This window comes from Neovison vison, chromosome 12 (assembly GCF_020171115.1).
Source record: "Neovison vison isolate M4711 chromosome 12, ASM_NN_V1, whole genome shotgun sequence".
Lineage (NCBI taxonomy): Eukaryota > Metazoa > Chordata > Mammalia > Carnivora > Mustelidae > Neogale > Neogale vison.
In genome coordinates this window covers 86,105,788-86,123,608 of record NC_058102.1, presented here as the reverse complement: position 1 = coordinate 86,123,608, position 17,821 = coordinate 86,105,788, and the positions used below count along the sequence as shown (strand labels likewise).

Sequence of the window (17,821 nt, the reverse complement as noted above, 5' to 3'; positions counted from 1 at the left end):
CGCCGTGGTCAACAGGAAGAGCACAGTGCGTGGCACATAGTAGAGTTCAGGAACTGTTTTCGGAATGAGGAAATGACCTCAGGCTTGGAAGTCGAGGCTGGAAGGGACTGAAAAGGAATCTAGTGAAACTCCAAGCCCTCCCTTTTATAGAGGAGAAAACTGAACCACAAAGAAGTTAAATGACCGTCTCGTTTCCTAGCAAGATAAGGGCATATCAACTAACCATGGCCTTGGTCATAATTAGGTTAACCCATTCATCCCAATTTACCCAGAACTTGCCCAGTTTGAGTACTGAAAATCCCACTTCTTGAGGGAACCCTTAAATCCTAGACAAATCGGGAAGGTTGGTCACCCCACCGTGCTAACTTCTCTTGGCTCCTGCACCAACGCTCCCTCCTCCAGGCAGCACCTACTTAAAACAGATTTCAGTGACGAGGATGAGGTAGGGAATAGGGCCAGGAGGAAAGAGAAGAGGGAGTGAGCCTGCGGGGAGTGAGCCTGGTGGCCTTCAGAGGGCGGCATTTGCCGGGGACAAATGGAAGAAGAGGGGTCAGTATTGCCAGGTGGAGTGAGAGGTGGGTGAGCCTCGGTGGGGAGTTGGGGAGTTTATGTGGCTTCATGGGGATCGGGGCACAGCTAGCATGTCTGCTAAGCAGGAAGGCTGTATATACATGTAGGGCTGGATGAACAGTAATCTCTTAAATTTGTTTAATAATCCCCTGTATTATTAGAATAATAAAAATAATCCCAGTCATCTGTTCCACCCTTTACATTTTACAAAACACTTTCACACCTGTTGCCTCATTGGATCTCCACCACAACTCAGGGAGGGAGGCAGCGTCTGATGTTACAAGACCTGCTTTCCACATCTGAAGCCCTGGGTGTTACAGGCTGCCACAGAGTCCCACTGCCAGTAAGGGGCAGATGAAGGACAGGACCCAGGTGTCCTGTCCCCAGCCTGGTGCCATTTCCAGCACCCCTGCAGTCCCCCTTCAAGAAGGCAACTCTTAGTAGCTTGGAGTTGGTAAGAAGCTGGGGCGTTCTCTCCAGCCAACCTCCTGCTTCCTGCCCCCAACGGCATTGCCCTCTCTCCTGTGTTATTCCCGTCAGCGTGGGAACAGGCTAGAATTTCTCCTGTCTGGAAACACACACACACAACAACACTCTTGACCCACACCCCCTTCTAGCCACCCCCATTTAGAGCAAAAAGCTCTATTAAGGAATCTACACTGACTATAGGCATCCCCCGCCCCCCAGGAAGTAGAGCTTTCCTAGGAAACCTTTCGTAAACTGAAAGAATGAAAAGTGAAGAAGCAATCACCATTAATTTCTATGGAAGAGATTCTGAGTGTCCCAGACCCCAAAAATGACCTCTCTTAGGTTTTTCTGCTGCCTTAGGTCACATCTTGCAGACCTTATGCACAAAATAAATAGAGATAAAGCACAGGAGCTCACAGACACAGCCCAAAGCTGCAGCGGCTTGATGCCAGAGATGCTGGGTACAGTTCCCAGGCAAGGAGCTTGGGGGCGCCGCTCGCTGCTGGGGGTGCGTGCTGTCTCTGTCTGTTACAGCTCTCTCTGCAAAGCAAATGCTGGAGATGCTACAGCTGCTTTTTTTTTTTCTTTTTTTTTTTTTTTGATAAAAGTGAAAATCCTCTTTGGATTTCTTTTGCAGTCAAATGCTCTACCACTGAGCTATACCCCCATCTTTGGATGTCTTTTGGCTAGCGAAATCAGGTGCTACTGCAGGTCTTTTGTAAAAATGAAATGGCATAACTTGAATTTTCGGCAAGAGTGGGGACCTGTATTTCCAATTCTTCTCCTCCCTTCTCTCCTCCCAATCTTTCTCCAGTTCTCTCAACCCTCTTAATGCTCTCACCAGGTCAGCCATGGCCTCCATGTTGCTAAATCCAGAGGTCATCCCCCAGCCCTCACCTTGCCAGACTCAGCCTCTTTGATACAGTTGCTCATTCCTCCACCCAGAAGCGCCTTCTGCCCCAGGCATCTTGGACACCAGCTGTCCGGTCTTCCTCTAGCCTCCCTACTCGCACTGAGCACCATCGGGCCATCGGCTCTTCGCTCTCTACGCTCACTCCCTACAGGATCTCAGACTATCTCAAGACTTTGAATACCATCTTTTAATGCTGATGGCCCTAAAAGTTATCTCCAGCCCAGACTTCCAGACTAGAATTTCCGGTTGCCTACTCAGTATCTACGTTTGGAAATCTACGCGGCACCCCAAACCTATCATGCAGAAAACTGAGCACCTGCTCTCTCCCTGAACCCCTGTTTCTCCCACAGCTTTCCCATCTCTGTTCATGACAACTCCGTCCTTCCAGTCACTCGGGACAAACGCCTTGCTGACATCCTCCACTCCTCCGCTCTCTTCACACACCATATCTGGCCCCGCAGCAAATTCTCTTGGCTCCACCTTCTAGCCAGAATCTGACCACTTGTCTCTACCTACATGGCCACTCCCTGGGCCATGTCCCAAAGTGCTCCCACTGGTGGGGTCCTCACAGCCTGTGCTCAATGGCAAGCAGCTAGAGGGTTCCTGTTAACTGTGAATGAGGTCGGATCATTCCTCTGCTTGGCCTTCAGGGATCGCTTCCCAGTCCTGCCAGCCCCTGCTGACCTCACCTCCTCCCATGGCCCCTTCCCCCACTCTGTCCTTGCTGCCCCTGACCATGGCCGGCTCACACCCAGCCCAGTACCTCTGCACCTGCCTCCATCCATCCCCTCAGAACCCCTCACAGCTCTCCATGTCCCCGCCTTCAAGTGTTCACTTTGTTTACAACCCTGTGTGACTGAGCCTGCACGCACGCCCACACGTGAACGCGCGCGCGCACACGCACACAACTCCCTCCTCCTCTTCACTGCTTTATTTCTCGCCATAGCACTTCTCATCCTCTGACATATGCTTTGATTTTTCTGGTTGGTTTAGTTGGTTGTCTCCCTGCAGCGGAATTGAAGTCCCTTGAGGGCAGGGATTTCTACATCCCTGGTGCCTCGAATAGTGCCTGGCATTGCAGGAGGCACCCCCTTGGTGTTTGTGGAGTGAATGGCTACCTGAGAGGCCCAGCTGGCTGAGGGGCCGGGGCCGGCTGCGGGGCTGGTCAGAGGAGGGGAAAGAGCCTCAGTTGCATAGTGAGTCACAGGGGAGGAGAAACCACAGCGCCTAATTACAAGTTAATGTCTCATTAGGAGAACAACACACAGAAAGGCCAAGGCCAGGCTCCTCCTGCAGATTATGTAAACAATGGTTAGGAGCACGTTGTGTGACGCCCCCAGATCCATCCCCTGCCCCTCGTTCTCCTGGGTCACCAGGAGGGGAAGCAATCCCTGAAGGCCACAGTTTCCCTGGGTCCCCTGGGAATGGAAAGAACTGAGAAGGAGCCCTGGATTCGTTCTCCTCCTCCCCTGAGTTTCAGGTGGACAGAAGCCATCAGAGGCCCAGCCCCACAAGAACTGTCTTGGGGCCTTTCCATTAACTCCCACTCTGAATCTCCTTGGCCTCAGTCTGACCCTGCTTCCTGCGTCCGTTCTGTCCTAAGGAAACTGTGGTCCCCTAGTCTTTTCATCTGCTTACCCTGGCCTCTCCTACCCCAGCGGATGGAGAATTCTCAGCACCATGAGTGCCCTCCCAGCACTGTGGCTCCAATGAGGAGATAGCACCCAGAGCTTCCCTGCCCAGCTGCCCAAGGAGGGTGTGTGAGAAAGGAGAGTGCTGTCGGAGGAGGGTCCAGACCCCCAGTGAGGAACTCCCTCCCGGACCCAATCCTCCCAGCTGGGGCCTTGGAAGGGCTGCTAGAATCTAAGCTTTTCCTCTCCTGGAGACTATCAGCCCCTCCCTCACAGTCTCTGGCACCTGTGAGCCGCCAGGCTAGACGAAGCTGAGCTTGGGGGTGGGGAGCCTAGGCTTCTTGGAACCCAGGTCCTGCCTTGAGGAACAGGCCCCTCCAACACCTCACCTGTCGAGACTTGGTGCATTCTCAAGAGGCTTTGGGTTTTCTGCCTCGCCCCTATCTCATACCCCCCACTGGGCACCAGACCCAAATGCCCATAGAAGCAGGTGAGTCAGCCCACAGGTAGGTACTTCAGGGTGGCCTCCTCCTCCTCACCCTTTGCATTCCCTCTTCTCTCATGTAGTGCTTTCATGTAGAGGCTCATGGAAGGTCAGGCAGGGGAGCGTGAGGGCTTGCCTGGGTAGGATGATGGGGCAAGGTAGAGGGGCTGGGACAGAGCAGGAGGCCTGGGGCAGGGAGAAAGAGAGAGCAGGTGGGGCCGAGGGCCTGGCCAGCTGGTTGCCCACTGTGGCTGAGCCTCTGTGCTTATACGGCTCTACCTCAGAGCTGGGCCTCCTCTGGGGAAGCTAAGGTCCCTATGCCACCTGAATAAAGAAGCCAAGCCAGGAAACTTAGGAAAGGAACTAGGCACAGGACTTCAGAAATTAAGTGACAAGCCCAGTAGGAACAGAACTCTCCCCTGCCCAGCCTGGCCAGTCTGGGGACCTCAGAAGACATCACAGTCTCTGTGTTTTAAGAAAGATTATCAAGAAGCAGTGTGGATAGACGAGAGGCAGAGAGACCAGATAAGAGGCCACTGCACAGTCCCAGAGTCAGGGACAGGGCGGCAGGAAGAACATATGTTGGTCAGAACTGGATGCTTCAGGGCCCAATGGTGTTCAGATGAGTGAAGCTTAGGTAGGAAGGTGCTTTGTTTATAGAGGTGCTGGGTCTCCAACCCTGGGTGTTGGCCCCTGACCATGGGGAAGATGTGCACAGCCATCTGTCCTCAGCCCCTGGAAGAAAGGAGGGCAGAGACTGAGTCCTCAGAGCTGGCATGGACCTATTTGTGCTGAGGCCTCAAGAGAGCATGCCCCCCACCCCACATACACTCCTGCATACCACACGTGCCGCACAACCCCCCATGTACCACACACACCACACACATACTGCATACCATGTATGTACACATACACACACACACACACACGGGCACACAATGTTAGCTGCCAAGGCTGGATGAAATCCCCATTTTCCTGACTCTCAGCTCAGTATTCTTTCAACTCTACCTCCCTGTCCGTTTCACAGGGAAAACAGAGGCCTCCTGACTAACTCCCTCCACAGCAGAAGGACCCAGAGAGGCTTTCTCAACCTCTGAGACCAGGCCTTTAGCAGTTACTTCTATCCAGCCCCAACAGAGAATCTGTGTCCTCTGTGCCCCATGACTGGCCTAGGTCAGCCCCTACAGCTTCTGAAAGTTTCTAGAAAGAGACTCCTGATTGTCTTCCCACTTCACCCCTCTCCCTGCTTTTCTGGTCAGGGCCACAATATATATCTTATCTTCTTCATGATTAGACAAACACTTTGAAAAGCAAAAAGAGGCTACACAAACCCAAGGCAGGGTATGATTTTTTTTTTTTTTTTAGTCTATTTCATCCAGAGCTTAGAAGCTCTTTTGCATCAGTTTTTTACACGAGCCTGAAAGATCTTGTGTGAACCTTCTCTGTTCTGCCACCCACCCTCAGGCCACTAAAACAGCCTTAACACCTCACCTGAGGCCTCATCTGAAGCCTCTGGAAGTCGAGTTATTTCCTCTGAGGGCTACAGGTTGGAGGGTGGAATGCTGGGTAATTGCTCCTTCAGGGGGAAAGTGCTCTTGGTGTCCCCCTCCCAGGACTCTTCTCAGTTTCACTTCCTGAGGAGCAAATCCTCAGCAACCAACACCCTGCTCAAACCAAGCCCTTGAAACCCACACCTTGACCCAGAGAAGGTGAAAGAAGCTGCTCTCCAGCCCCCAGGGATGGGGGACTCATGGAGAAGGGTGGCTCAGAGTTCCTGTAGGGAGCAGGGCTGAGGAGTATCTAACTGGCATGCTGGGGCAGGGAAGGCACCAGTCACTGCTCTCTTATCCAGTGCAGAGCTGGGAAGAGGTGCTATCAAGATCTAGCTCGTCCTCTTAACTACTGTGACCCAGGGCAGGTTACTTGACTTCTCTGTGCTTCAGTTGCTTCATCTATAAAATGGGCTAATATGAACTAGTTCACAAAGCTGTGGTAATAATTAAATAAGATACTTTATGAAAGGAAAAATGAAAACAGCCTAGCACCTGGAACTTGGTACTTTTTCAAACTATTTTTTCAAAGTTTTTCAAACTTTTACTCTTTTTTAAAAGGATTTTACTTATTTATTTGACAGAGAGAGAGATCACAAGTAGGCAGAGAGGCAGGCAGAGGAGGGGGGGAAAGCAGGCTCCCTGCTGAGCAGAGAGCCGGATGCAGGGCTCAATCCCAGAACCCTGAGATCATGACCTGAGCCTAACGCAGAGGCTTTAACCCACTGAACCACCCAGGCGCCCCTTGGTCACACTTTTTTTTTTTTTAAGATTTTATTTATTTATTTGACAGAGATCACAAGTAGGCAGAGGCAGGCAGTGGGGGTGGAGGGGGAGCAGGCTCCCTGCTGAGCAGAAAGCCCAATGCAATGCGGGGCTTGATCCCAGGACCCTGGGATCATGATCTGAGCCGAAGTCAGAGGCGTTAACCCACTGAGCCACCCAGGCGCCCCATAATAGCCTTTACCCTTACCATAAATGTTAACCTTGTACCTCAGAGTACCAAATTTTGGAGGAGTACCTGGGGTTCAAATACATTCTCCACCACAATCTAGCCCTGCGGACTGATAATATCATATCACCTCCCTGTGCTTCCGTTTCCTTATCTTTAAAATGCAGATAATAATAGTACCCACCTGTAGGTTGTTGAGACTTGCGAGTGAATTAATATATGCAAAGCACTTGGAAAGCGCCTGGCAGGTCATTAATCAATAATATCACCTGTTAGCATTAGTCAGTTGCAAGATTTGAACCCAGGTCTTCATGACTCCCCAGTCCGTGTTGTTAAGCACTGTATTACTCTCATGCCCTTCCTCAGAGGACCACACATGGGCTCTTTTACACACTCTTCTACACACTTTCATCCCCTTTATCCTGGGCCAGGCTTTCTGGCTCATGTGCCTGCCAGACCCTGTTCCCTAGTGGCCGCCTGGAGGTGCTCAGGCCCACATGCTGATGTTGTCTGTGCCATTGAAACTTTTGACACTCAGTCCACTGAAGACGAGTATCTTCTATTGGCACCAGCCTCTCCTCCGCTCCCCTACTCCTTCTCCTGCATCCCTGCCAAGGGCACAAGGACTTAAGGCTGGCAGCCTCTTCCTATAGACTCCCCCATGCCCAGGCTCACTCTCCAGCCCAGAAAGTGGGGGCAGGGTCAGGTAGGCACAGTGCTCACTGCAGCCCCCCCCCCCAGGAAGCCTGCAGCCCTCTTGGCTGTGTACTCTGTGCTTCTCTTCCCACCTCTTCCAGCCTTCTACGCACGCACGCGCGCACGCACGCAACCCCCCCCACCCCCACCCAAAGTAGTGTCACAAGGGGAAGGAGAATAGGATTTGACAGTCTGTCCTCTTGGCTGTGTAAATCAGGCGAGCCACTTACCCTCTCTGTGCCCCAGACTCCTCAGCTTTACCATGGACACAATAACAGAACACCCATCCTGGAGGCTTGTGTGACGATTCAGTGAAAACACTCCCCAACTCTTTTTTGTGTGTGCTACTTTAATCCTTCTTTTCCAAAATTTCTAATTAAATTATATATGAATACATTCATATAAAATGTATTATAAAATGAAATATAAAACACTTCAGTTTTTAACTCTGACATACTATAGATAAAGCAAATGTCACTTGCACGGCCTTCACTACCGTCCTCAGAGGTAAGCGATCTTAGAAAGATCCCAGATCTTTCTATATGCATTTTATAGGTATCTGCTAGCTACACTTCTATGACATGGTTTTGTGCAGGTTTTTGTTGTTGTTTTTGTTACAGAAGGGGGATTTTATGATGTAGATTTTTCTGCAGCTCGTTCTTTTCTCATGAAATCCTATTTCAGAGCTGTTTCTGCCTCAGTACTGCTGCCCACAGTTTATTTAACCAACCCTGGTTGCGTGTTTGGGGTTTCCAGTCCTTCACTGTCAGAACCATGCTGCACCATGGGGCATGTGCTGCTTTGCACACTCGCACCGCCATTTCTGTAGGATGGATGCCATCCGTGTGTTATTTTGTCCTGCTGATTCAACACATGGTAACCCCAGCTTTTTGTATTCAGTGCCTGTTTCTTGATGGCTCTGAGAGGGCCTCTGCTTGGCATGGCTCCCCATGTCCTCTGGGAGGACAGCAAACATAAGCCTAGGTCCTGGACACGGCAGGCTGAGGCCAGGTGTGTAGCCAGGGGGCCCTGACCAGGCCCAGCTTGGCCAACAGGATGGATGAGGCAAGTTGAGGCAAGTTGAGGCAAGTTGGCCTTTGGCTCCTCTGCCCTCTGTGCCCAGCCCCCTTGGCCAGCCGCCCCCCCCACCCCCAACCTGCTTCTCTATCAAAGTGGGAGACAGATGGTCTGGACCCAGCACTAGGGAAATTATCATTAGCAGGCCACTCTCTTGCTCAGAGATAGTTATAATAATACCCACCTCCTAAGAGTGAGCCGAGAGAAAGGATTAGTGTGTGAGAGGGCGACTCAGGGCTAAGTTAGTAGCCTCCTAGTTCCCCTCTGGCTCTTGCCCCCGAGACTGCCCTTCCTTCTTGTGCTCAGCTGGGACCTTTTAGGCGTCAGCAGTCAACCCGGCTGTTAGCACTCAACTCAGGTCTTAGCCACCAAGACGTTAGCTATGACCAACATAGCTGCTCTCGACCAAGACGTTAGTCAACACTGCTCACCATCACCCAAGGTCATCAGGTTCCTTTCCCCTGCAACGAGTACATGCTCCTAAAGGAATCTCTGATCATTTGCTTTCATTAGACTTGGCTATCTAAAGGCAAGCTCCCCAGAACATAGTAGGTGCTCGATAAATATTGTTGGGACTACTGAGTGAAAAGCTGTCAGCTGACTTACAGGTGTGAGGCTGCCGTGCTGGGTGGTACCAGGCAGTGCAATTGAAATCTGGGGCAGGTTATCCCACGTTGATAAACATCCATGGCCACAGACCAAGGGCAGGAGTAGAAATAATTTCATTCCTCTTTTCTGCACGAGCAAAGCCTGCTGGCTGCTCTAGGAGGCCTCCTGGGTAGGGGTTCCTTGGAGGAGCGCCCTGCACCCCCCGTACCTGGTCAGGTCCAAGCCTTCTAGGTTGAGAGATTCAATTTCATTAGCTCACCCAGGGGTGACCGGGCTCTGAGAAATCAACGAAGCAAGCCACTGATTGATAAGCCAGATCAGCAATTTATTAACTTCTGCTGGCAGCATGACCGCTAAGCAGCCTGCAGCATTCGAGTCGGTCCCTCTCCTTGCTCATTCTCTCTGGAGAGGGCAAACTTTCATAGGAATCCAATCCCAAATCCGAAGAGGCAGAGCGAAATGAGAATGGTTGAGGCCACACGCAGACATACATCTACCCTGAACACCACACCACAGTGTGGTCATAGCTGCTGTCCCATTTTGCAGATGAAGACACTGAGGTCAGGAGGGGACAGCTACGGAGGGATGGAACCAGAGCTCAAATACAAGAGTTCTGACTCCAGTCCTGGGTTCTCCTGCATCCTCCCCTCAACGCTGCTGAGCTCAGGGAGCCCAACCTGTGCCACACAAGGTCCCCCCTCAGCCCCTCTTCAGTCATCACCCCACCCACCCCATTCCTTCTGTTAAGCCTACACAGCGTCCCCTAGTAACGTTTCCTACTCCTTGATGGGCCTCCTTGATGGGCCTCCTTGATGGGACACCTGGGACTCGGCAGCCGCCTATGACAAGATGTCAAGGGGGCACCCCTGCTTCTGCAGATAAATACAAACCCACACTAGGAGCTAGTGCATTGGGTTCTTGCCATGTGTCAGGCTCCAGGCTGGGCCCTTTGTGTGCCTCTTCCTCCTCACAACTTCAGGAGGCAAGCCCACTCTTCTCCCCTTTCCTGATATGTGCTCAGAGCTCAGGGACACCACCTTGCCCAGGCGCTCAGAGCTAGTGAGGAGTGGATATGAGGCCAAAATTCATTTGGAGCTGACTTTCAAGCCCGTGCTCATAACCACCCCCACCTCCCCACGTTCCAGGGAGTCATGCCTTGATGTCCCGGATGGGGGAGATGCTCCCTATAGGAACCTCTGGCCCCAGGGCTCTAGTCCCTCTCCCTCCATCCCCTTCCCCCCTGCCCCCACCATGCGGAATTCCTCAATTTTCACACCATAACCCGTACCTCCCCAGGCCTTCTCAATCTAGCAAACTCCTACTCGTCCTTCAAGCTCCAGGTAAAATGTCACCTCTCCTGGCCCACCTTCCTCCTGCTCAGTCTGCCCAATGATGGCATTTACTGAGTTTTATTGTAATCATCCCACAAAGCAGTGAGCCCCGGAAGGCAGGCACGGCATGGTGAAGGCAGACTTTGCCAGCAAGTGGCCAGCACCATCTCTTGCCACATACCTATTTATTGCATAATGAATGTTCCAGAGGACCCAAGGTACACAGGTCTTCCACACACGAGTGACGGAAGAGCGGGGCACAGCCCAGTTAGCAAGAATGTGAATGGATTTAAAGAATTCCAATCCCAGGTGGGCCAGTTCATGACCTTTGAGACACTGGTGGAACTTTTGGGTTTCCTTCTCCCCGAAAACTATACTCTGCCTGTGAAGCATCATCTGCTGTTTCTAGGGGGTTCTGCTTCCTGTGCTTGGACCCCACAGAATCGCCAAGTGGGAGAAGCTTGAGTCAGTGTAGATGGTAGGAAGACCTGGTTGGGGGTGGGGGGGGCAGGGAAGAGCTGTCCCAAGGGAATCACTGTTCATAGTCTGTTAGGCCAAGAAGGTGCTCTGGGGAGAAGGCATTTCCTGTCAGACATTTCCTGTCAGGCATTTCCTGTCAGGAGACAAGGTGCTATTCCCGAACAGTGGACCTCTGGAGCTGGGCTGCTCAGGTTCAAACCCTAGCTTTGCTGCTTCCCAGCTCTGTGACCTCAGGCAAGAACTTAACATCTCTGGGCCATGGTTTCCTCTAGGAATAATCCCTACTTTAGGGATGTTATTAGGACTAAGTGGGCTAATGTCTACACAACACAGAATAAGTGCCTCTGCTCACTGTTAAATGAAGCATTTGTTCATCTGCTAAAAGGAGGGCCCTGGGGCAATGGCAAGGAGACTTAGGTTTCAGCTCAAAGCCTTCCCGAACTCCCTGCCACACTCACATAGGTCAAGTTCCTTATTATTAGCTACCCTCCTGGGACAATTCCCATTTCTCTTTGATTTCACTCATATTAATGATTACTTCCACTCTAGACTCTAAGGCCGGGATCTTGTCTGTCTTTTTATTTGTTTTTCTGTTTTTGTTTTTGTTTTTGTTTTTTTAAGACTTTATTTATTTATTTGACAGAGAGAGACACAGCAAGAGAGGGAACACAAGCGGGGGAGAGGCAGAGGGAGAAGCAGGCTCCTCGCTGAGCAGGGAGCCCAATGTGGGGCTCAATCCCAGGACCCTGGGATCATGACCTGAGCTGAAGGCAGATGCTTAATGACTGAGCCACCCAGGCACCTTTGTCTGTCTTGTTCTTGACTATTTCCTTGTGCTTGGCACATAGTAGGTGCTTGGGGAGATAGATGTTAATTAGGGATGGAAGGTGTTGGGAAAATTCCAGATTCTGGGCCATTCCAGGAGGGTCACTGAGCAGCCAAGCAGCAGATGATGGTAGCAGAATTGGTTGGGGGATGGCCCAGATGGGGACACTGGGCCCCCTTGGGCAATGTCACAGCTGCTGGACCTTCTGACTTCTCTCTCTTACCCCTTCCCTCAGTTCCTGGCATTCGACACCCAGTTGCTGATGGGTAACCGACGCCACTCACTGAGCCCTGAGGAGTATATTTTTGGAGCCCTCAACATTTACCTAGACATCATCTACATCTTCACCTTCTTCCTGCAGCTTTTTGGCACCAACCGGGAATGAAGAGCCCTTCCTTCCTTCCTTCCTTTCAAGAGTGTCCCCCTTGCTGGTCCTCTGTCCCTCCCTGTACTCTCCTGCAAGCCCAGATGTGAAACTAGCTGTCAGCCCATCCTTTGGCCTCCCCTCAGCCCGATGCTTGTCCTCACCCTCTGCAGCTTGTACCCCAGCATTAGGGGCCCCACAGAACTGAGGTCACACCCTCCCCCTCTGTGCTGCCCCTTCTTCCCACTTACATCTCCTGAAGTGGACAGTCAAGACTGGAGACTCCTCTGGGTTTGAGGACCGAAGGGACGAGTGGGAGGAGTCCAGCAGGATTCCAGAGGTGGAAAAGAGATCTCAGGACCGTAGCTGAAGTCTGCAGCCCACTGAGGTTCCTCCTAAGGCTGCCCCAGCTGTGTGGGGTACATTGTCCTGTGTCAAATCCACTCCTCTGCTCTTTCCTTCTAGATCAGGCATTGACACTTATAAGGGGGTGTGAGGAAGCTGGGAGAGAAAGTGAGACTGTTCTGCAGGTTGGGGGATGTGGATCCACCCAATGGTTGTCCCAGGCTGCCCATCCTGGCAACTTGGAGACTAGCAGCATATTCTAGGCATTTGAGCATGGCCCATGGAAGAGGGGCAGGAAGCCAGAACGAACCATCTGCACTTGCCTTGGTTTACCCTCCTGGGTCATGAAAGAACTCTGTTGGGGCAGGAGGTGGGGACAGGGGACCTGTCCAGGGGCCGTAAGGGAGATGGGGGGGCAGGCGGTCCTTTGGGAGGTGTGGGCTTTGTAGTAACACCAAGTCACCCAGCCCTGCATCTCACTGTTGGGGGGGGCGGCATTTGAAATTGGCAGGACTGACTTCCTCCCACCCTCTTCCCTGGACTCCCTGGGCTGTCCCCCAACCTCGGCCTGAGGCTGAGTGGAGTGCGTGGACCCTAGAGGATTGGATGCTCCGATAGAGAGGGAGGGTTATACTAGCTGCTGAACTAGCTCCGCTGGGAGGGAATCCTGCCCTGCCCTGAGGCCTTTCCACACTTCTTTCCTAAACTCTCCCCCATCCACTGCTGCCCTGTGCTGGTGGGTCCCCAGCCAGGCCTCCTGAGGCCTCAGTTGGCAGTGCCCATGTTCCTCCCCCTGGCTTCTCTGGCCACTCAGCCCAGAAGCCTAAGCCCCCCCTTCATTCCTTATCTCCTTATCTCTGGATTCTGGAAGCCGTTCAGCTGATGCTAACAGCCAGAGCCGGTCCTTCCAGCTGGTCCCATGTGATGAGGTTGGGTCTCCTTATCAGCCTCCAGGCCTCTGAGAGCTGAGACTCGATCAGGGTGTACGTCAGACCCCCAGCCCCCTGCAGGCCCTGCAGGGGAGGGTATGATGGGGCCATACCAGGGCGAAGTGTGCAGCCAGCACCTCGCAGCCAGCTCTGCGCCGGTGGAAAGTTACCGGGTGGGGTCAGGGAGGTTCATATACCTGGACCTTCCCTTGGCCTCTCCCTCCAGGGCTCACCTCTCTTCCCGGTGCTGGGGGCTCTTTTGCCCTTGGAGAGGGTGACTAGGTATGTTAGCAATCTGTTTTGACTCTTCCTTCTCCACCCTTCCTGCTTTCAGCTTTCAAGAAATAGTGCAGAAGCATTTGAAATTTTGTTCCCCCTTGGGCATTTGAGGAAAGAGGGAAGCAAGAACGGATGGGGGCATTTGTACATGAGACAAAGGCACTGGGAGCATGGCTGGATGCCTACTGTGTGCTGGTCTAAATCAGTCCATTAAAGCAATCCTGTAAAGGCAGTCATCTGCACATGCTGATCGCAGAGGGCAAAGCTGAGGTGGTCGAGAGGATTGGGAGCAAGATCAAGGGCATACAGCTAACCTACTAGACTGAGGCTGGAATGAGACGGGGTGGTCAGGCCAGACATCCTAGGTCTCCCGAGGATTTGTTGTCTTCTGTGTCTCCCCGGCTTCCCCCTTCCCCCCACTACCACCACCAAATTTTATACTCTGTCGTTTCCACCTTCTAGACACAAGCTGGGAAGCAGGATTCTGGTGGCTGATTCCCAGCCTCACTGCCGACAGGCTCACGGTATTAAGTTTCGAGTAGTTTCCAGATTAACGAGATGGAAGACCTCGGCCTGGGCAGTGCAGGGAGAGGGACCAGAACACATTTCCCCTGACTTCCAGGTCCAGTTGCCATTTTTCCTCCAAGGTCTGTTCACTTCCTCTCCAGTTCCAAAAGGGTCATTCAGCCCAGGCCTTGGTCGTGCTTCCCAGAATCCTCTTGTCCAAGTCGCCCTCTCCCTAGGACAGTTTATGCAGAAATAGGCTTGAGAAGCTGGTCTGGGACTGAGCTCTGAAAGGTTGAGGGAAGGAGGTAAGCCCTCACCAACAAACAATGTGACTGGGCAACTTGGCATTCTGGAAGCAGGGACAGTATGCCACAGACTCCTGTGAGAGGCCCCTGAGGGATCCAGAACACGCTGAACCAGCAGCAGAGCTGGGGCTGGGAGCCCTGCTTACTGCCTCCCCACCCCCAACTCAGGCCAGGAGGAGCCCAGGAACACCTGGCTGGGCCTTTGAAGGAGGAAGGGCAGAGGAACAGGAATGCAGGATTAGGAGAAACAGAGAAACCAAAGCTAAGCAGGTGCCACAACCTGCCAAGGAGAAGGAGAACCTGTGGGCCCTCACATTTTTGGCAGGGGAGGGACTGGGCCAAGGAAGGGATAGGTTGGATTTTATAGAGCTCGAGGCAGCCAGGAATCTGATCATCTGTGATGTCAGGTCAGAGGTTTCCTGCCAGGAGGAAGACAGAAAGATCAAGAGATCCTCTCCTGGGGTTGCATCTGGGGTCCCAGGAGGCACAGGGAATTCCCCGGACTCCTGCCCCAGTTCCCAGGCACGTGTGTGGCTCCTGTGTTGTCTGAGGAAGCCCCAGGAATCTTGTTCTTCCTCCCAGGGGAGTCAGGAACCCACAGATACCCTTATTTCAAAAGGTTCTGCCTCTCCCTCCCTGGCCCTCCTGGGACTAGCCCAAGACCTAGCCTTGCTCCCGAGAGCTGGATTTCACGCCAGCGCTTTGCTGCCCCCCGGTGGCCGCTGGAGGAAAAGCAGGGCCTGGTTCTGCGGGCGAGAAGCAGAAGGGCTGTGTGGCTTGCTGGCTTCAGAAGGGATTCATTCACCACCCTTCTCAGACCTCCCCAGACCTCTCTCCTCATCAGCCTCCGATTGTTCCCTTTAGTCCAACCGTTGTCACATCTTTGGGACACTGTTCACCCATCTCCTAGAAACCACCCTGTGCCACCCGGCCCCAGAGCTTTCCCTCAAGCGACTGAGGGCAGACACCTGCCACCACACACAGTCCCTCTGGCCTCAGCCCCTTCAAGCTGCCCAGGGTCCAAGTCTGTTCCATTTCCTGGCATCACCTTCCTGGTCCGTGACTGACAGGAGATAATAATAAAATTATGACATCTGAACCGTTTCCTTCGCCTGCCTTTTGCTTGTCACCTCAGTTGGCCAAGGAGGCCGTTTGTGAGATTTAACTCAGATTTGATGTGAAATGTTCATACCAGAGCTCTTTGTCCCCACAGAGCTAAGAGTAAATTAAATCTCCACACTTACCTTGATGTGGGAAAAGAAACACTGGGGGCACCTGGGTGACTCAATCAGTTAAGCATCTGTCTTCGGCTCGGGTCCTGATCCCAGGGTCCTGGGATCGAGCCCTGCTCCAGACTCCCTGTTCAGCGGGAAGTCTGCTTCTCCCTCTCCCTCTGCCCCTCTCCCTGCTCATGCTCCCTGCCCCCCCAGGTGAATACAAAATTTAAAAAACACTGGTCCTTCTGTCAATATATACCCCTTGTAGCAGCTCTTAGGATGCTTGTACCTGTCACCGCCTGGCTGGAGGTGACTTCCAATAGCAGGCCTTCCTTCTAGTTCTGTTAAAAGAGTCTTCCTTATATTGACCCAAAACCCATGTCCCTAGAAGGAAAGCCTATGTTGTAGCTGAAAGGATCCTGAAGATGGGCAGCTTTAGGCATTACTTCTCCCATAAAGCCTTTCTCAGCCCCCCTTCCCCCCCAGTGCTCTGGCCACCCCCTCCTCAGAGCCCCCTTGCCCCGTACCAGCCTGGCGCATTTTAACCTCTCCTCCTGTCTGCTTGTATGTATGATCCTTTAGATCCTTGAAATCTTGTTCACCCTTGAATTCATGTAACTTAGACAAAGTTACTGTCTCAACAGTGGTTTTTGTATAAATGGGGTAATGAATGAACCTGCTCCAATCCTTTTGTTTTACTTGACAGGAAACTGAGGAGCAGAGGTGCCTTGACTTGTCCGAGTTTACACACAAGTTAGTGCCAAGATTAGAAGACACATGGGGGTGATGTTTACATTGCCAAGTTCCTTCAGGGAACTTGGGGCCCAGGATGCCATGTGGGAGGGGGACACACCACACTGATGCAAAGAGGGAATTATCTTCACCTGTGACAAGCTTTTGGCATAAATTCAGCTGCAGCAGGGGAAGGAGCAAGGCAATGTTTAGGAGACTCTGAAGAGAGAATAAATAACACTTATTAGGCACCCACTGTGTACAAAGCACTTCCATAGATAAGATAGGGGAGGGAGAAGACAGCGGTGTTGCAGGAGAGAAAACGTAGATGACAGCTCCCGACCACTTAGCTCAAGTAAATGCTCTTGAAAGCAGGCCTGGCAGGGAAGCAAGTACTGAGGAGATGTGGAACAGTGGCGAGGCGGTGGGGGGCCTCTGAGTCAGGGTCTGAAGCGCATGAAAGGCTGAGCCTGGGCACTGGTGGAAGGGGAGGGAAGGCGGTCCCTGCAGGAGGTGGGGGCTGAGTTGGAAACACCAGGCTCCTCACCTCCTCCTGCTTCCAGCCAGCCCTTCTGTCTGCCCATTCATTCTTCATTAGTTTACTAGGGCTAGGGTCACAAATTACCACCAACTGGTGGCTTAAGACCACAGAAATAAGTGATTCTCACATAGTTGTGGAGGTTAGAAGCCTGAAATCAAGGGGTCAGTAGGGTTGGCTCCTTTCCGAGGCCCTGAGGGGGAAGCCATTCCAGGCCTCTCTTCCAGCTTCTGGCGACTGCCGCTGTCCTTGTTGTTCCCCGGCTTGGGGCTGCCCTCCAATCTCCACCTGTCTTCACGCAGTCTTTCCCCGCTCTGTGTCTTGAGTCTCCCTCTCCTTTCTCTCATAAGGCTGCCTGTCATGGATTTAAGGCCCACCATCAATCCAGGATGAGAATCTTTCCTCAAGGTCTCAAGGTCTCTCCTCAAGGCCCTATTTCTGAAGAAAGTCACATTCACAGGTACAAGGGTGTTAACACTTGTACCTCTCTTTTTGGGTATCACTCTACAACCCACTATACCATTCGTTCCCTTCTGGCAGCTACTGTCTTAAGCGGTGGCCTCCAACCACGTCCCCCCACCCCCATGCCTGGGATGGTCCTCACACCAAGACTCTTCATTCACATTCCCAGGCTCCTAAGTTAAGGCTGGAGAAATTACAGAGCTGAGCGGACTTAATCCAGCTCATAAATATGCCATCTGCTTTCACTCAAGTCCAGCAACTCCCAGCAAATGGGTGTTTGCCCTCTTGCTGATTACATACACACACACACTCACACACACACACATACACACAGAGCCAAGATCCTTTCTTCCCAGCCTACTATCCCCAAATCCTCTCCAAGTTCTCTGCTTTCCTTTCTGGGAAAACCTTGCCAAGAGAAGTGAGCCTTATCCTGTCCCTCTATGCCCCTTTGTTAGCTCCCTTTTCTCCATGCTGAGGCGGCCATGTGCTCCAGCCAAGACACCCAGCTGAGTCCAGTCTTCCAGCCGTGCCCATCAAGAGGCAGCCATGGGAG

At 52.4% G+C, this 17,821-nt stretch overlaps 1 protein-coding gene across 1 annotated transcript in view; it reads left to right on the top strand.

Moving 5' to 3' along the window:
• Positions 1 to 15,415, top strand: part of FAIM2 (Fas apoptotic inhibitory molecule 2) — a 33,448-nt gene extending 18,033 nt beyond the window's left edge. Inside the window, exon 12 of the mRNA XM_044228144.1 lies at positions 11,823 to 15,415. Coding sequence (XP_044084079.1) covers positions 11,823 to 11,972 — 150 coding nt within the window. The 3' untranslated portion in view covers positions 11,973 to 15,415. The remainder of the gene's footprint in view (positions 1 to 11,822) is intronic.
• The last annotated feature ends 2,406 nt before the right edge of the window (positions 15,416 to 17,821 follow it).